Consider the following 19,568-nt stretch of genomic DNA (forward strand, 5'->3'; position numbering starts at 1 on the left):
AAAAAAAAAGAAAAAAAAAAAGAGAAGAATAAATCATTTGAAAGTTATTGTGTTCTAAGATATTCCACAATGTTTCGGTGTGCAAACCCAAGAGAACCGAAGAATAAAAATCATGAAAAATTTTAAGAAACTGGGAATAGAAGAGTTTATTTAAGGCATTATAAAGGTAACCATACATACATTTTCATGTTCCATGTGGGAGAGAAGCTTGATTTCTCTCAATGTCCTTTTGGCATCTATTATGTTGTCGAATGCATTACCAATCTTCTTTATGGCCACCTCCTCATGTGTGTCTGAATTCACAGCAGCACTAGAAAGAAAGAAATCATGTTATCAACCACTCCCTTAATCGAACCTAACACTTCTCAAGTAAATACATAAAGAAGCACTCTTTTCGAGTTTATTAAGCAGCAGCTTGACTCATATATTCTAGAGAACACATGATGAGTGGGAGAAGGGCAAGGAAGCTACAGTTACCAAAGTTTCAATTTCAAGCAGCAAATAACACAAAAGAGAATATATGAAAGTAGCTGTTACTAAATATAGAATGCAACAAAATAGACTAGCGCATACCGATGACATTAGATAACCATCAACCACATGCTAAATTGATACCAACAGAAAAGAAAATAAATGATCAAGGAATTGTGGCTTATTAAAACCATAAACGTAGGCCTTTTCTTCATCAGTAGAACATATAAATCATGATAAATTAAGCATCTTATGCTTGCATATAACACCACTACTTGACTTCAAGCAAAGATACCACAGAAAAATGAGCTCAAATAATGCATGAAGATCCACAAAATTACAAGCGGCAATTGAGAAAATTGTGAGAAGTAGAGAGAGCAATACATAAAAAATATAAGGGCAAAACATGTACTTATGTACTACTAGGGGTGGCAATTCGTGTTCACATATTAGGTTCAGATCGTATCGAAACATGTGTATAAAATATATAGGTCAACCCAACCAATTTAATTAAACGGGTAAGACCCATCAACTCTAATTTGCTAATTTCGTGTTGGATTTGTAACAGGTTTACAGATCATGTTAAAAATTATCAGCCATAAATGTCGTATGTTAGGTTCGAGTCACGTTGAGACATGGATATGAGACTATATAGATTAACCATAACTCGACTTATTTAATTAAACGGGTTAAATCCCTTAACTCTAACCCGCTAATTTTATGTCTAATTTGTGAGTCGTGTAAAAAATTGTCAGAGCCCAGTTCCACTCCATCGTATCATTCCTCATTCAATTTCTGCAGATTAACAGAAAGATGGTCCCTTAACTATGTATATCATTCATTACCAAGAAAACTAGATTTTCATAAATCACACCGCACAGTACCTTAAACCCCCAAACCCACTTGAAATTAAAGCAAAAATATTCCATAGAAATATCAAATTACATTACATCAACCTTGACCTTATCTGCATTAAAAGAACAAATTCACAACACCAAAAATAAAAATCCACTGTATCATATCATTCAGAATACAACTTCTACAGATTAACAAAAAGAAGTTGGTCAACAACGTATTCCAAAACCCACTTGAAATTAAAGCAGAAGTATTCCATAGAAATATCAAATTACATCACATCAACCTTGAGCCTTGTCAACCAAAAATACAAACTTTACAACACCAGAAAGGAAAAAAGAAAATGACCCAGAAACAAAAAATACAAACTTGGAATCAATGATTAATCACAAATCTTACCAGACAATACCATAAGCCCCTCTACCGATTGGGCGAATGGGAGGCACGTACTTTGCGGAGACCTCGAACAAGTTCCCGTACACATTGTATTGCGCATATCGACCACCATGCGTAAGCACCCTTTTGATTGTACTTCCCGTTGCAGCAGAGCTCGACTCCTTGGCAGCCATGTCCAAAGTTCAAAGTTCAAAGTTCAAAGCTCAAAGCTCAGCACCCACGTATGAAGAAGCTCCTCTAATATTTTTCTTTCTTTGTTTTTTTATTGGTTGTTTTTGTCTCCAAAAACCCACTACTGGGTTTTCGACCTTTCAGTATTTGGTGGCTAAAATTTGGCAAAGTGTGAATGCATTGCATCAGCACAAAGTTCCTCTTTTCCGAAGCTTTTCATCTGAAAACGGTCTGAAAATCCGTGAAGTGAATGAGACATTTTTCAACAAAATATTGCGCTAATAACGAATAAATAAATGCTCAGCTATATCTTTGCAAATTGTCACGCAATGAATGAGAGAGAGAGAGAGAGAGAGAGAGAGACCATGCTGCAGCTGTCTAGAAACATTGTTTAAGTTGGAAAAAAAAAAAAAAAAAAATTCCCTTTATTTTTAAAAAATTACTCAAATAATTAGATATTTTATTTTATTGTATATAATTAAATTATTTAAAATTTTAAATAATATCATATACATAGTTGAATACAAAAAAATAAAATATCAACTTTTAAAATGACCTCTTTTATTTTACATGTTTTTGTTTCGGTCCGGTGTTTTTTTTTTTTTTTGGTAGTGCTAATTAGGGTTTCTTACGCCTAAATCAAAAACAAATTGGTCATATGCTCTATAATTTATTTAAAAAATATATATTATTGTGACAAATATAATTAGTAAAATGATTAAGTAAAAAATTTGATTTATCAATTTAATTAATTTTATATGAAAATTATAATAAAAATTGTAATGGCACAAGCATTTTCCTTTTCATGATCCATGATATGGTATTGGCAATAAGTATCTTTAAACAAGTATCATGGAATGGTAAATTAGATAGGATTATGTGGATTTCAATTTCAAATCTTCATTTAAAAAAGCAAAATTGAGAGTCACCAACCGATTGTTATGAAAAAAGGTAAGTTAATAAATATGGTATGCATAATAAATACCTTCAAGCTTCAATATTAAATGGGGAGATCAGACAAAATATCATTTAATTAATTTAATTTAAATTTTTTTGAAGAAAAGAAAACTGTGTATAGCCTGAAAGACTCAATTAATTAATATGAAAACCCCCAAAAAAAATAATTAATTAATTAATTAATATGAAAAAGAAAGGGGTCCACAATGGGTCAATTTTCAAGTTAATATGCGGGGAAGGCAACCCCAATCTTGAAGATTGATTATTGAATGAGATCAAAATCTTATTACCAAATGATTGGTTAAAAAATATTGATTTTATTTAATTTTCTCTCAAGAAATAAATTATATAATCTGTCATAGAAACCATTCAAATTGAATAATAATAATAATAATAAGGGGTAATTACCTTTTGTCCCTCCGAACTACAACGCCTTGACACTTTTCCCTAATAAACAACCAACTATGAGACATGACCTCATCAAATTACTATCTTATGACAAAGAGCCTCCTTCCGTCAGTTAAAGAGGTTAAAATTGACAGTTAACGGTCATGTGCAAGTCATGTGCAATTTTAAAATTTTTTTTCTTCCACTTTGCCCTCATTTTAAATTGTTTTCATGTGTTGGATTAGGGTTTAGGTGGGTATAAGCGTCATTTTCTCGGTCTAAAGTGAGGGCAAAAGTGGAAGAAAAAAATTTAAAATGGCACATGACTTGCACATGACCGTTGACCATCAATTTTAATCCCTTTGACTAACGGAATGAGGCTTTTTATCATAACATGGTAGTTTGAAGGGGTCAGATGTCATAGTTAGTAGTTCATGGGAAAAAAGTGCCAAGGCGCTGTAGTTTATAGGGGTAAAAAGTAATTACCCCTAATAACAAATACTTTGTTTTGAATGTTTTTTTTTTTTTTTTTTTTGAAAAAACGTTATAATGTGACATAAATATAAAAATTATTTTTATATTTTTAAGAGTATATATGATATTTGAGTTGCTTTTAATTTTTTTAATTTTTTAACAAAAAAGTCCAAGTCAATGTTGTTTATGTTATCCATGTAGCACGTTCACATTTCTTTTTGACTATCACATGGCTCTTGAAACAACCATTTACTTGGTCTTCATTTCAATATTATATTACCACTCTCGTTAACTTTATCATATTTTCCGAAGGGCACAACCACCCATGATATTTTAATCTAAGCAAATTTGATTATTTCTCATCAAGACAATTTCTGATTATTGTCAATGTATTCTTTGATCTCTATTTGTTCTTGAAAGTTTTCCCACGCTCCAAAAGGTTACTTTCATATTGAATAAGTGAATTGCCTATATATATACATGGGTGGATTATAGAGTTGCTTGTTGAAGCAATTTTTTAAACGACAATGGCACTTTTACAAAACAAGAAAAAGAGTTACCGAAAATCGTTGGTCTTTAAAGGCGGAAGAAGTCTCAAATACCCAAGTTAATATATTGTTTGATAGAGTATCTGAATGGAGATATTGAACCTTTTTAACTCGAGAGACTTTTAAATATGGCATTTGGATGTTTGGCACATGGCGGGTTGAAGCTATCTGATTAATGGTGTAGTTATTCTCCGTGTAATGGGTAGTGGGTTGTTTGAATGGGTTACGTGATTTATTTCTTATTTATTTCTTTTCCTTTTTCTTTTTTTTTTTCTTTTTCTTTTAGGTAGACTCGAAGTAATACAATTCATGTAATTTCTTCTTTTTTTTTCCTGATTATATATTAATGTAATTAGTTGACCAGAATTGAGAGATACTGAAGATAGTTTCCAAACATCACTATAGAGTGTTCGAGATGGAAACGAGTATCATCCATGGCTCACCCTTTTTCCACATCTGGTGGTTGCACTCACGGGATTTTTACTCACTTTCTCTCGTGTGTTTTGGAGAAGCCTTTCAAACCAGGTGTCTGTTATTGTGCTGGATTTTTGGTTTTTTGGTTTTTTGGTTTTTTTTTTTTTTTTGGGGGTGGGGGGGTGTTTTTTGTGGTTCCGGGGTGGAAGGGGGATATTGTAATTTCAATGGTAGATTGATAAACATTAAAGAGTGTTAAAGAGCTAAACAAATGAACCCAGCAAAATTTTCAAACTGAGGTGACAAGGGTTTTTAAATTTTTTTTTAAAAAAAATGCAATTCTCTCTCCCTTATCTGCCACTTACGGTCTGCCACGTCAATTTAAAAAATTTTCTAAGTTCATTTGTTTAGCTGCCTAGCATTTCTCTAAACATTATAAAATTATATTATACTTCTAGTGGTAGATTGAAAGACATGGTAAAAATTTAAACATTACGAGAACATTGCAAATAGAGTGACAAATAGAAGGAGAGCCTCACTATTATATCACCAATGTCTTAAAGATTAAGTTAATATACCTCTTAAGTGAAACTCAAGTCAAGGTTGGATTTTTTTCAAAAAATAAAAAATAAAATAAAATAAAATAAGGTTCAAACTCAATACATATTAAATTATGGTTTTTTTTTTTTTAAAAAAAAAAAAATTAAACGATTAATTTAATCATATAATTAATACTTTAATAATAACAATATTTTATACAGTATTGTGAATTTGTGAAGACACCAATAGTTATCACACATGGCATTAACTCAAAGAGAGTTCGCATAAAGCATGTCTAAAGAGATAGAAGTTTTTTTCTTTTAGCAACAACGGGGCAAGGGGGAAGGGGACAATTACAAAAAGATTGGACAACCCAACAATAAACTTCTTTCATACAATTAGATTAGTGTGGAAAAATAGAAATTAAAAGGAAATTATTAAATGAATGACTTAGCTCTATAAATTATTGACACAAAAGCTAAGAAAAGTGGTCACCAATTAAGGTGGTTTGAGGTGGTGTACCGGAAACGGTACAACTAGCAGGCACAAAAAAGGGCACAAACCTTGAAAAGTCTCTCAATCCTTCCTAAAACCCCAAAACAACACTAATGAAGGTCGGGAACAAAACCAACAGTGGGAGGAACCAACACGATGTGTATAGCATAAGTCTTTCCTACTAAATCAAACCACATAAGAACAATATTGAGACATAAAACCATAACAAACAACAACAAAAAATACATAGAAAAACAACAAACAAATCCAAAAAAAAAAAAGCAATGTCGTGGGCTGATTGGAGGACGCAGGCTCGTGCGTGACCTCCACGCACATGGTGAGTGAGATCCACTTGCTGATGCGTGGTGGGGGGGCCGAAATAGAGCGCAAACAAGACAAACTTAAGGAGAGGGTTGACACTGCTTTTGTGGGAGGAAGAGCAACCAAAAAGGGGGAGAAGGGAGGAAAGAAAATCCATCCCTCCTCCCCTAAAAGGTGCACACGAACCTAATACAAAAAAGAAATGCTACATAATATTCTCTCATCCTTCTCCCTTCCTCATTTTTTTAAAATCAACTATTAGATCTGCAGGACCCACCTAAGTGTCAAATTTAATGGTTGATTTATTTATTATTATTATTTTTATTTAAAAAAAGTATAGAGAATGATGGAAGAAGAATAAGAGTAGATGGTCTAGCACTTCTCAATACAAAATTAACAAGTTAGGGTTTGAGGGTCTGCTCTATTTAATTAAATGAATCGAGTTATAATTGACCTATATAATCTTATAATTATGCCTTTACCAAACTCAAACCCGACACAAAAACACGAATTATCACCCCCTACGCTTGTCTAAACAATCTTCTAGTAACACAAGCTGCACAACAGTTTTGAAATTTCAATTACCACAGATTTCAAATTGTTACCGCAACATTGTTGTTGCCTTAATAGTTCTATAAACAATTTTGAAAGATCTATCTTTGACAATCAATACCTTACTTTTGGTTGTCGATTTCAGATAATTTTGTCTGAGTTCATCTCAATTTTAAAGATCCAGATAAGACCAAGAGGAAAACATAATGAGGCGCAAAGAAAAGACTTAGAATTGTTAAGGCGGAAAAGTATCTGGTAAGGCGATCGATAATGCCGCCCTTGACTTTTGGAGGCATAAAGGGCTGTTAAGTGAGCGAAGCGTCTCGCGAGCAAGCTCGGGTTCGGCTCGCATAAGCTCGGCTCGTGCTCGACTCGAATATTAAATGAAGCACTTCATGAACACAAATTCTGGCTCGAATAGTAAACGAAGCAAGCTCGGCTCGACTCGGCTAAGCTCGTAAACAGCTCGTATAAGCTCGAGTGTGTGTATATATATATATAAACTAAGTAATAGATAATTAATTATAAATCTCATAATTACTAAAACCTTAAAATTGCATTTATATTTAAGTGTTAGAGAATGAAAAATTCTAGACCCTTTGTGATGAAAGAGAGAGAGAGAGAGCAATTATTAAAAAGACCTCGATTCAATTAGAGCAGATCCAAACAAAAGGAAGAAGAATCAAGCAAAAACTATTGAGGGAAATTGCGAAAGGCATAAACTATTGATGAATTAAACAGACCTAAACACTATCACTACATGTCTGGTGAGTGAGAGTGAGAGAGTGGGAAATGAGAGTTCAGGTGGAAGATCTGTTGTGACTGGTGAGGGGGATTGAGAGAAAGACGTTAAAAACATATTTTTTTGTAGGGGACGTTGTCCCAATACAGTCTGAATGCAACCTGTTAATTAACTTGTCCCACATTGTTAAGAAAACATCAATCTCCAAGTTTGCTTATCTATAAAACAATGCATATCCTCTCTTTTTGAAATCAAATGCCTTGCTGTATTGACTCAGGCTCCATACTCGACTAGCCAGGCTAAGCAAATACTCATATGCAAATTAACTTCTTAAGCCGTTTAAGAGTACTTGAAGTTAAAATTTTTTTTTAAAACAAAAACATTAAATATAAGAGCCAGCTCGCGAGCTGGCTCGGCTCGACTTATTATTAGTTCGAGCTCGATTTTTTTGGCTCGCCCTTGAGCTCGAGCTCGAGTAAAATTTAAACGAGCCAAGCTTGAACAAGGGAAGCTCGCTCAAGCTCGGCTCGTTTACACCCCTAGCCGCATAATGCATTATGGGAAATTACCAAGTTAAGTTTGTAAAGACGACTCTTGTTGTGTTAATACTTCTAAAAGCAATTTTAAAGATCCATGATTTTACAGTTTGTTTATAATTATATAAGCAAGTGATCAGAGAGTGTTAAAATTGTATTTAGTAGTTAATGCAACTCCAATCACATGTTGAAACACTAGGTCGGCTCGATCGATTTTGAGACCTATGGCGATAAATAAGTGAGACATTTTTATTTTTTATTTTTATATTTAAAGATTAATTAAATGATATTAGTTTTAATTTGTTGTTTATCTTTTTTTATTATTTAAATTCGTTTGTCTTGCTTTTTACTTTTAATTTTTGTAAAGCTACATACTCAACTCTTATCTTATTCTCATACAATCAGATTGATGTTGCATTGACTATAAACCATTAAATCAACTTTTATAAAAAAAATGAAAAAAAAAATTCTAAGGGAGTGGGATGAGATTTTTTTTTTTTGCCAACACGATATGGAGAATGCATCTCTACTGCGACATTTTTAGTTTCAACAGATGACATATTTTATGTTGAACTACATATAATTCATTTATGTAAAATTTAATTTACGCAAAACAAAATTTATTTTATTCCAAACATAATTTAATGAGTGAACTCAGCTAACATGTTGGTTTTAAGTTTATGTAAAATTTCGAGTTGTAGTAAAAGGATGATCTCGATGCCTTGTAATTTTGTTTTTAATCTGTCTCTTCTAGCTGCACATTCGATCCAATGCAAACCAGTCTTCCTAATTCATTCTCTCAATTTCCATGGAAATGAAACATTTAGAAAGACCTCTAAATTTCCATGTTTGTTCACCCTATCAACAGGGACGAACATGGCCCCCCCAATATATATAATTGATTAGATTTGATCCCTATTAAAATTAAGTTTACCGCTCATTCATGTTTTGACCTTCCCAACAAAAAATTTTGGTTCTATACTTATTCCTTTTAGGTAGATTAACATCGTCATTTGTTTAGTTTCAGACTCATAATGAGATTGGTTAATTTTGTGAACACATGAGAAAATTATTTACTCTCACCCTATATATAAGTGACGGTAGTCCGTTAGACTTCATTAGGTCATTATATGAAAATTAAAGTTGAGAATAGTAGTCTTTTTACACACACAAAACATAAGGCATATATTAGAAGCTTATCATGAGATTAATGGAAGTACGTATGGAGAAAGAACAATTGGGGTTTGCTTACTTCTTGGAGCTATTAAGAAATAACTTGTTGACATACGCCAAATCCAAACCAAAATTTTTTTTTTTGGATGAATAATTCATCTGCATTTCATCTCAAACTTTACATTAGTTGCCTATTGTCCTCTCTTTTTCTTTATTTGAGCAATAAGGAAAAGCTAAACTTGTTGCTTACTTGCTTTACAAGTTACAACATAACAAAAAAAAAAGAGCCATGAATGAAGCTAAAAATTATCAGAGAAATCTCTACTAATCGATCAAAGCCCTCTTGAGAATGCTAAAATTGAATCTTGAATTGCTTTGATCCCAATAAAGTCCAACCTCATCACCCTTCATCAAGCCCCTCCTCTTCACAAATTCCTTGGTCCATTTTTCAATGAGGACATAGCTCCGGCCACTTCTCCATTTTTTGAATTTAAGCTGCTTTTCAGACTTCGTATCACAGTCCCACACAGCAACATGTACCCCATCCTTAATCTTTTCAATTTTGTTTGCATCCCACATTGGCAAAATATGCTTCTTTACCCCATCAGCCGCCAACAAAAGCCTCGACAAATCCCCGATATCACTTTTCTGAATCCTTTTCTTGATAACCCAGGGATCAAAAGCTGCAGGCTTCTCTTCTTTCTTAACTTCTTGGCAATTTGGTTTCATTCTTTTGATTCCACAAGCTCTGGAGGATGATGCAGGGAGCTTGGCAGTGGCAGAGTTCTCACTTGCTTTCTTCCTCTTTTTGGTGATGCAAGAAGAAGCGCAACCCAGCTTCAAATCCAACGAAATCTCCCCCAAATCCAATCCATGTTGGTTCTTGGTCGCAAGTTCTTCAGCTTCACCGACTTGATCATCATTCTCCCAAGTAGACAAAAAATCAAACAAGATGGGCTCTTTTTCGTTACTTTTAGAAGAAGAAGATGCAGAAGAAGTAATCTCATGATCAGTTGACAGCGACAATTCCAACGAAAGTAGGCTCTTTTCGCCATCTTTTCCTTCTGGGTCTTCACTCACCGGCTTCATGGCTGCAACGACTGAGATTTTCTCCATGGTTATCATGGTGTCTCTGTTTTTGGGATTGCAGAATAAACCCAACTCTCCCCTTGCTGATCGGCCACAAGGCAAAAAGCATGAACTGTGTTTCCAGGACATTAGAGGACCCTCCATCGCACCGAGAAGAAACCGAAGAAGGAAATCGTTTGTGATTCTTGGAGGTTCTTGCGGTGAAGAGAAAGATGTGAGCTTGGTGGGACTTATATAGGATAAATAGAAGGTCGGTGATCTTTTCAAATTTTCAGGCCGTTGAGAGTCGGAAGTATAAGTGTCCAATGTCGGTGGATATTGTGTCGTTTTGAGAGATTATAAAGAATTTCTCGCCGTTAAGAGTCCAAAGTCGGTGGAAAATGAAAATTGTACCGTTTGGTGGAATCATAAACGCTTACGACTCGTCGTTTTAGATTTGGAAACCCAGCAAGAAAGAAAAATAATTAGTAAGGTTATCAATAAAATAAGTCCAAAATGAAACTGTAGTGAACAAAAAAGGTTCACTTATTTATTATTTTTTTTTTCAAAACCAAAAATACATTTTTCTTAAAATCATTAACAAACATTCAAAATATAAAGCACTTTTCAAATATAGACCCAATAAAAAACTAAGAATTATTTCAAATATCACCCATGTTTCATTTGTCTCTTTAAAATTGATGTAACTTTTAAAAGTACAATTAAATCAAAATTCAATAGTAATTTATTACAGATCCAATGATAATTTTAAAAGATACATTAGTTTTGAGAGACACAAAAAAAACATGAGAATAACATGCAGTATTACTAAAAAACCAGAGTCTTTTTTTACTATATATTAAAATTCAATGATAATTTTTAGTGCCACGCCAAGAAATGTATACATAAGAGTGTGAGAATGAGTGTAATATTTTTCTTCTTTGAATAGGGCAACTACTCACCTGGGCAAACAAGAATAAATTGAAATATGGTGTCTAATATATTTCAAACAGAAGTCCATTATGTTAGGTTGTGTGCTACAATGTTGATGATTTGGTATGCTTTTTCTTGCATATTGCAGCCTAAAGTAAGATAAGATGCTTTGGATATCTACAATGTGGTGGAATCTTTCACTCTACTGGTTAGATACCATTCTGAACTATTAAAATGAACCATGTTCTTACTTGTGGGATTCTTTAAAAGCCTCGTTTGGTAACAGTTTTGAAAACGCTTTTATGTTTTTAAAATTAAAAATACCCTTTTTTTTCTCAAAATTGTTAAACAAATAATTCAAAACACAAAATATTTTTTAAATTACAAACTTTGAGAGGTGTTTTAACCGAGCGATCTCACAACTCACAAGTCGTTGCCGACGCTTCTCAAATGTAGACCTCACCAAAAATTGCTTCTCACTTTTAGAGCATTTTTATTTAGACTAAGCAAATTTTCTCTCTAATTTAGCTAAAAAAAATGTATTTTTATTTTTATTACTTGCTTGCTTTTTGCAAAGTGCTTACATTTAAGTGATTTCACTCGTTATTAGCTATTCATTTTTACTATTTTATTTAAATATTTTTTATTTTTGAAAGTAATTACAAAATTGTGTTCATGTCTTATCAGAGTAAAAAAACCTTTAATTAGCCGGGTGGGAATGAACGTTCTATATTAATCATAACATTTCTTTAAACCAAAAAAAAAAAATATATATATATATATATATTTCAAAATTATTAAACATACCCTATTAAAAGCATGTTTGAGATTGCATTTGAGAAATAGAGTTTTTAACTCAAAAAGAATTTTTGAGCAAAAACTTTATTTTTAAGCTTGTGACAAAAGTGTTTTTTTGACCATTTTTTAGATTTTTTTGACTCTTAAAAATACTTTTAATTTTTTATCAAACGAATATTATTTTTTTCAAATAGACTTTTTGAATGTTAAAAGTACTTTTAAACCCCTCAAACGCAATTCTAAATATGCCATAAGAAGCTGCCCCAAAAATTTGAGCCAAAAATGTCCTTTCACTCCGAGCATCCTTAGGAAGCTGCCCCATACAAGTCCAAAAGTAATCACCTACTACCTACAACACACTGAACTCTCCAACACCACGATCAGATGGGCTGTCCAACCGTTCAAGGAGCAAAATCCACCAATCACTACCGTTTTAAATATATCTGCTAACCACAGGATTACTCTTCTCAAACAAGGTCAAACAGATACGGTACACTCTGTGGCACCAGAACCTTCCTCGCAATTTCCAACGTGGCTCACGTTAGCACAGGGCCTTTTCAGAATATAATAGGATATTTTCCAAGTGACAAAAAGAGAGTGGCGCACTTTAGTACATCATAATTTGAATTTATTCTTCTAACAATTCCTATATAAACCCACCAGACTCTGCTTAAACCCTAACTTTCCCCCCAAATTTTCTCGTGAAAATGAATGTTGTTATCACTGACCCACTGTATTTTCGAGGTTTCAATCTCAAAACTCCACACTTACATTTGTTTCTTTGGTTTTGAAAGTTTCACTTTCTGTTTGGTTGGTGAGAAAACTAAGGGAATAGAAATAGAAGAAAGTGTTAGCTGCTATATAGTTGAATTTGTCTAGTTGGGTTCTGGCATTTGTTCTGTTGAAATGTGAAATTATGTAAAGTTTGAAGATTTCTGGGCAGCCAAACGGAGCATTAGATCTTATTTTATTCACTGTTCGGCTTATTTTGCGATTTAGTGAATTTGGAAAGCATGTATAATCATTTCTTTATGTGCTGGATATTGGGTTTTCCAATTGATTTTTGCGCAAGCTTTCAACTCCAAGCAAAGGAAATGTTAGATGTCGCCGTTTAATTTGCTGGATGTTAATACTATTAAATTGCTGTATTTTTTGGGTGTAGTTGGTGTGTAAAGGTGTAGCTTTTTTTTCTGTAGTTTGAAGGTCTAGATTAGTGTGTTAATGTCTAACTTGTGAATTTTCTTTTCACGTCAGGGGGTTGGTCATTGGTAATCAGTTCATTGTATTTCCTGTGGAACAGAGAAGCTGGATATCTTTAATTTTGACTCGATCTACATCGAATAGAAATGGGAGGCACTTGACTGGTAAGTGAGTGTGACATTTTTTCTACTACTATTCCTACTTGACATGTTTTCAATCTCATTGATCAGTGGAATTACCGACCTGTTTTGCTTATTGAAATGTGAAATCCTGCCTATGATAGGTTTAGGTTTTTGTCTTTACAAGCAATCCATTTTGGGTCTAGAGAAAGATAGTGTTTTGTCTACTGCAAATCCTTTATAAGATTGAGGAACAGGAAAAAAGAGCTTTGAAAATGGCTTCCTTTCTAAATATGGAAGTTGATTGAGAGTTACTTAAATAAAACCTATTGAAGGAGAAAATAAGGAAAATAGGAGAAAATGCTTGGGCATTGCCCATGATTGACTACAAAATGCCACCAAGACCAAGGTTTTTAGCATTTTTATTCTTTTATAAATATTTTGATTATCATTTGTTTAATAAGCTTTTCAATTGTAATAAAATTGAGATTGAATCTGGTTGAATCCTTTGTGTTTTGATTAATAACTGGTTCAATGCTTTGTCTTAAAAATTCTTTTTGGTGTTTTTTTCTTTGTTTCCTTTTTTTTAATTGATAATATGGTATGAAGACCATTTATAAGAAGATGAGAAGTTGCTGAAGGTCATTTATTATGTTTCATTTTGATTGAAATTGAAAATTATATCATTCAACATTCACATTTACCCTTTCCCATTATCTCACAAATTTTCAAGAGAGAAGTGGTTTGACATTTTTTCTTCTTCGCTGATATATGAATTTTTTGGTGGAAATTCTGAATACTTCAAGAATATTTGACATCTTTAATGTACACTTTCTACAGTCTGTTATTTGTGGTTATGAATTTATATGAGGTGATTCACAGTCATCGCTCTTAAAGTTGAAGTCATTAAAAAAAGAAAAAGATAGAGAAAGTGGCAACTATTTTTTCATAATCGTCATACCCACACCCCCCCCCTCTCTCTCTCTCTCTCTCTCTCTCTTCATTTTTGGTTGAATGCACTTAAGTTAAATTGTTATGGGGTTTTAGCATAGCTTGCTAAAACTCTAATTTTCTTTTTTCTTTTGTGTTTTTTTATTATTTTTATTTTGGTAGGCATTATTCTTTTGAAGTTTTAGTTATTTAAATAAGATTATATGTTTGCGCATATAGCTTTTCCTGAGACTCAATGATATAGAGGTTTACTTTTGTATATGAGATCTCTAGATCTGGTTGTCTTTATTCTTTCTTTTCTTTCTATTATGGACCCATTTTTTCCTTGCTGGTGTTTTACTATTAATCTCATTGTTATATAGCCAATACAAATAATATATTAAATTTATCTTGAGTTTGGTTGATGTCATTTGTCTTAAGACCTCTATTTTGGTTTACGTGATAATATAAATAGATTGAGATTAAAAGGGTTTTAAGAATGTAGTATTATTTTGCATTCAATGATGCAATTTGTTAATTCCGTGTTGCAGTTACTTTTCTATCAAGATATTGTTGTAGTATCTGCTTTTTCAAGGAAATTCTTATAAGATTTGAGAAAATGGTTGGGTGTAGCAAACCAACTAGAAGTGATCAACCTTCAATCAAATACAGGTCTATCCCAGTCAAGGGGGTCTCCTTTGCGCCTGCTGATTTTGTTCATGAAGGATATTCCCCCACCCTCTGTGACAATAAAAGTAAGCATTGCAATAAAATATCTGAACCCAAGTCCCCAGAGATATTGAGTACAGCTCAGCTTATCTCAGCAGTTGGTCAGATATGGGATTGTGCAAGTCATCCTCTTTCCTTTTTCCAAGCTAAGAAGAGCTTGAATTACAATGACAAAGACTTTGAGAAAGAGGAAATATCGGATAATCTGGGTGTGGAAGGAAATGGCAGGGTACCTACTTCAGCTGATAGTAATTGCGTTTGTCTTGAAATAACAACTGCTGGCCATATTTCACCCATGGTGCATCCAAGCATAGATTATTCTAAAGGAACCCAGAAGATGTCAATATTTGATAGTTATACTGAACATTATACTCATTCGTCATTCTGGAGTTTTCTGCAAGGTCATAATAACATGTCTAACGAATTGTGGCGGGAAAAGGGGCTTTCAAGTCTAAAAATATCATATGAGTTGGGAAATATATATGGATGGAGGAGTGAAATCATTCCTGCTGGAGTAAGGCATCCTGTGAAACCTACTGAAATTGAGAACAAGATAACTGGTGAGAGAAGCATTTCGGGAGATATAACTAGCCCGGCAAGCAGCTGCATTTCAGGAGACATGGCTAATCCTGCAAATTTGTCCGGCCGTAATTGTGATTTACTCAAATGTAAAGATTCATCTTCACTTAATACTGTAAATTCAGCAATAAATGCAACAGAAACGACCTCTCTGTATAAAGATTATTTCCTTGGGCCAATCCAAGATAGTCTGGCAGATGGTGGTGTTTCAAGGTTTCCAAGTTCTAGTATATATGCAGACTATCATATTAACTCTTTGGCTTCGTGTAATAGTGCATTTGAAGAATGCCAATGTAAGACTGGTGGTAATGAACTTCCTGAGAACAACAGAAAGCAGTCTCAAATTTCTGTTATGGAGGATGAATATAAAATGCAAGTTCACGCTTCAGCACCACAAAAACCTCAATATGTCCTTGCTAAGCAAGAGCATGCCTTTGCAGGGGCGTTGTCTGGTATATTTGTTAGCCTTTGTCTACATCCCGTTGATACAGTTAAGACAGTCATTCAATCTTGCCGTGCGGAGCAGAAGTCTATCTGTTACATTGGAAAATCAATTGTTTCTGATAGAGGTATGTTTCTTTACAAGACTTGAAGGAGATTGTACATTTGTACTCATTAGAATCTTAATAGAACATCTATAGTTTCTATGAGAACTTGAAGGCTTTCTGTTTTGATTTGTGAACTTTTGCCTAAGTGCCACTTTGACAATTGGTAGGGATTGATTTCAGGTTTAACTGGACTTTATCGTGGAATTGCTACCAATATTGCATCTTCGGCTCCAATTTCTGCTGTTTACACTTTCACATATGAATCAGTTAAAGGGGCTTTGCTTCCTCTTTTCCCTAAGGTAACCTTTTGTCTTGTATATGTGTGTTTCCCTATCATTTAGTGTTTTTTTTTTTTTTTTTTTGATGTGAGGTGGGGTAGGAGAGAAAAGTTGAGTTGAACACATTTAGAAGCCTAATTTAAAGCATTATAATTACACTATAGGGGTTGTTGGTTCTTATTGTAAGTGTAATCTTTGTTGGCTTTCAAGTCTTACCCATTTCTTTCTTGCAGGAGTATTACTCTTTTGCCCATTGCATGGCAGGTGGTTGTGCAAGCGTTGCGACTTCTTTTATTTTTACTCCTAGTGAGCGTATAAAGCAGCAGATGCAAGTTGGCTCACACTATCAGAACTGCTGGTATAACTATAAGATCCTGGTATTATCTTTGTTAATATTACCACTTTAACATTGCTTGCATTAGACTATGCATTGATTTGATCTCATGTTTTTTTCTTGAATTCATTCAACTATGAATTAGTTTCAATTATTGCTAAAGATATTGCATCTTTCTGGATTTTCTATATGGTTATCCAGATCTTAAGTTTATAGTCTTAGTATCTCTTACTTTCTAAGATGCTTTGGTTCTGCCATGATTTGTCCAAATGAGACGTATGTTTTGTTAGTTTGCCCTTTCCATGTTACTAATTTTTCTATTTTTTTTTTCAGGAATGCATTAGTTGGAATCATTGGAAATGGTGGTTTACGGTCATTGTATGCTGGATGGGGAGCAGTACTCTGTAGGAATGTTCCTCACTCAATTATCAAGGTAACGCTTCCTACATGCTAGATGGGTTCATGCACTTGGTAGGGGGCCTATCGGGGCAAGAAGCCACACACACACACACACATGCACACACACAGTGATAATGAATTGGTGAGAGACCTGGCTATATCATATATATGATATAGTAAGCTTCCTATTTTCATTGTATAGGACAAGCTGTTATACACATGTTTTTTTATCCCATTGTTATTAGTCCTCCTTTTTACTTAAGCATGTGATTTTTGAGGTTATCTTTACCATTATGTGCAGTTCTACACATATGAAAGCCTGAAGCAAATGATGTTGTCATCAGGACAAACTAATGCTCCAATTAGCACATTGCAAACGGTTTGTTTGTCCCTTCTTCCTGCCTCCACTTTGAGCATCTTTTTCCTACTATGCTATTATACCTCTTTTTAATAATAATCTAGCTACTAGGTGACTTGCTTTTAGCAAAGTGTTTCCTTTCTATTCAAATCAATGTTACGCAGGATATGCTAAGGTAATTTTTCAATCCCTGCAGTTAGTTTGTGGAGGACTGGCTGGATCTACTGCTGCTTTGTTCACGACTCCTTTCGACGTGGTGAAGACGAGATTACAGACACAGGTCCCTAATTTTTTTTATAGAAATTTCATGGAGCCCTTTCGTGCAATTCTTTGTTACAATTGACACTCCTTTCAGTAAATCATGCACAGGAGCATTGTCTATGCTAGATCTCTGGAGTAGCTTTCTGAGATGACTACGAAGTTGGATTAATGTATTCTTTGGCTTAATTAGATTGAAATGGGTATTCAGTAGAAACTAGAAAAATATTGGAAATGACAATTTTTTTTCTATAAAGAGTTTCACAGATTGGATGTTTTCCTTTAATGTCATATCCCAATGCCCAACTCTTCTTGTACGCTTACACCAGTGAGTTCAGAAATAAGGCCTGCCTGGACATCCATGCTGGTTTATGTGACAATTAGATTTAATTTTTCCATGTTCTATATCTTCTAGGGATTATTGTCATAAAGAACTGTTTCTGCTTCTCACCCAGTGGATGTTATGCAGATTCCAGGATCCATGAGCCAATATGACAGTGTATTTCATGCCCTTCGAGAAATAGGCAAGAATGAAGGCTTGCAAGGCCTCTATAGGTATGGTTTCCCTTGATCTGCACATTATCATTTTTTTCACTCTGTAATTGTCTGAATTTGTTAGTCCTTCCATTCACATGAGCCAGGTTTGATAGTCTGTTGCTAATCTCTTGAAGTGCTGGTCTCCTTTTCATAACTATTACCATAATATGCTTCTGTATCTGTTGTATGATCTGCTTTATTCTTATCCTTCTAATCAGGGGATTGACTCCAAGATTGGTCATGTATATGTCTCAAGGAGCAATCTTCTTTGCATCGTATGAATTCTTCAAGAGATTATTTTGTTTAGAGGTGTCACAACATAATGTCCACAGAATACGACACAACCAAAGCACAGAAGATGATACATCATTAAAATTACCAATCCTGTCAGCATCATCATCTTCATCATCAACGTCCTCATCGTCATCAAAACTGCACAGTCTACATTCATGATGATTTGAGAGATCATACACGATATTTTCTTTTTGGGCACGACATACACAATTTTGGATCTTAGTCATTGGGGTGGAAAAGGATTGAGGAAATCAAGGTCTTCAGCTTATTTGAGAGAACTGCTGGAACCATTGATTGGAACTTTTTTTGCCCCCTTGAAATTGTTAACGAGAAAGAAGGATGTAGGAATCTGATTGTATCATTAAAGTTTGATGAAACATGAATGAGCTTGTCATTGGTGTTCAGTAAGTAGTGTATCATTCATGGAAGTGTAATATAGCGGATGCGGCATCAGTTTCTGTACATCAGAGCATTGTAGAATTTCTTATCAAGAAAGTAGCATTCTTTTTGTAGTGCAATTGCTGAAGTTGCTGGACTTTATCAATATTCATTTTTGCATCATATTTTCCTTGCTTAAAATGCAGGCTTGGTTTGTAACTAGTGCTTCTGACTATAATTAGCAATGATTCTTACATACAGAATTTGTTCTCTTTCACTCAAATGATACAATAGGATTACAAGCCCAGCACATCACACTAGAATGCTGCAAGTCTGTAAGTAGGGCTGCTCATTGGGTTGGCCCAAACCGGCCAACCCAATGATTCCAACCCGAACCGATGGGGGGTTTGGTTGTGTAAACCTGTTATCCTGTTGGTAGTTAAATTCATATTCCAATATAGTCAGATTGAGGGTGTTGATAAACTTTGACATACCCAACCCGGCCAACCATATGTTATTATTCACTTTTCATTCTTCCCTTTGTTTTGTTCTGTTCTTCACCAAAACTCATCGCTTCTCACATATCAGATCTTCCACAAATCTTTTTGTTGGTCAGTGTTTTATTGCCCTGATTCTTGATTGGACTGTGCATGTTAGGGTTGAGTTCACGATATTCTATCATGATGATCTTTGCATTTTGGTTTCGGAAATTTTTTCCTTGTTTGAAGATTTCATTGGCTGATTATTCTATTCTGTTTTGATTGCTTTGATGAGTTTACCCGTTGATTGTTTGGGT

At 34.0% G+C, this 19,568-nt stretch overlaps 2 protein-coding genes across 3 annotated transcripts in view; one reads left to right on the plus strand and one right to left on the minus strand.

Moving 5' to 3' along the window:
- LOC132173448 (mitogen-activated protein kinase homolog MMK2-like) overlaps positions 1-2,193 on the minus strand; it is a 5,470-nt gene extending 3,277 nt beyond the window's left edge. Inside the window, exons 1-2 of the mRNA XM_059584950.1 lie at positions 1,726-2,193; positions 181-310 (exon numbers count right to left, since the gene is read on the minus strand). Of these exons, the coding sequence (XP_059440933.1) occupies positions 181-310; positions 1,726-1,895 (300 nt within the window). The 5' untranslated portion in view covers positions 1,896-2,193. The remainder of the gene's footprint in view (positions 1-180; positions 311-1,725) is intronic.
- A 10,282-nt stretch (positions 2,194-12,475) lies between these two features.
- On the plus strand, positions 12,476-18,906 carry LOC132176690 (uncharacterized). 2 transcript variants are annotated; one of them, XM_059588964.1, is made up of 10 exons: positions 12,476-12,575; positions 13,086-13,199; positions 14,632-15,957; positions 16,117-16,235; positions 16,448-16,572; positions 16,882-16,981; positions 17,249-17,326; positions 17,502-17,585; positions 18,033-18,118; positions 18,319-18,906. In XM_059588964.1, exons 3-10 carry the CDS (start codon positions 14,700-14,702, stop codon positions 18,551-18,553), a joined length of 2,085 nt encoding a protein of 694 aa, XP_059444947.1. In that variant the 5' UTR covers positions 12,476-12,575; positions 13,086-13,199; positions 14,632-14,699; the 3' UTR covers positions 18,554-18,906. The 2 variants fall into 2 exon arrangements, with proteins under 2 accessions (XP_059444947.1, XP_059444946.1); XM_059588963.1 differs by having other exon boundaries at positions 13,086-13,195.
- Positions 18,907-19,568: the final 662 nt, after the last annotated feature.

The sequence above is a fragment of the Corylus avellana genome, chromosome ca3 (genome assembly GCF_901000735.1).
Source record: "Corylus avellana chromosome ca3, CavTom2PMs-1.0".
Taxonomy (NCBI): domain Eukaryota; kingdom Viridiplantae; phylum Streptophyta; class Magnoliopsida; order Fagales; family Betulaceae; genus Corylus; species Corylus avellana.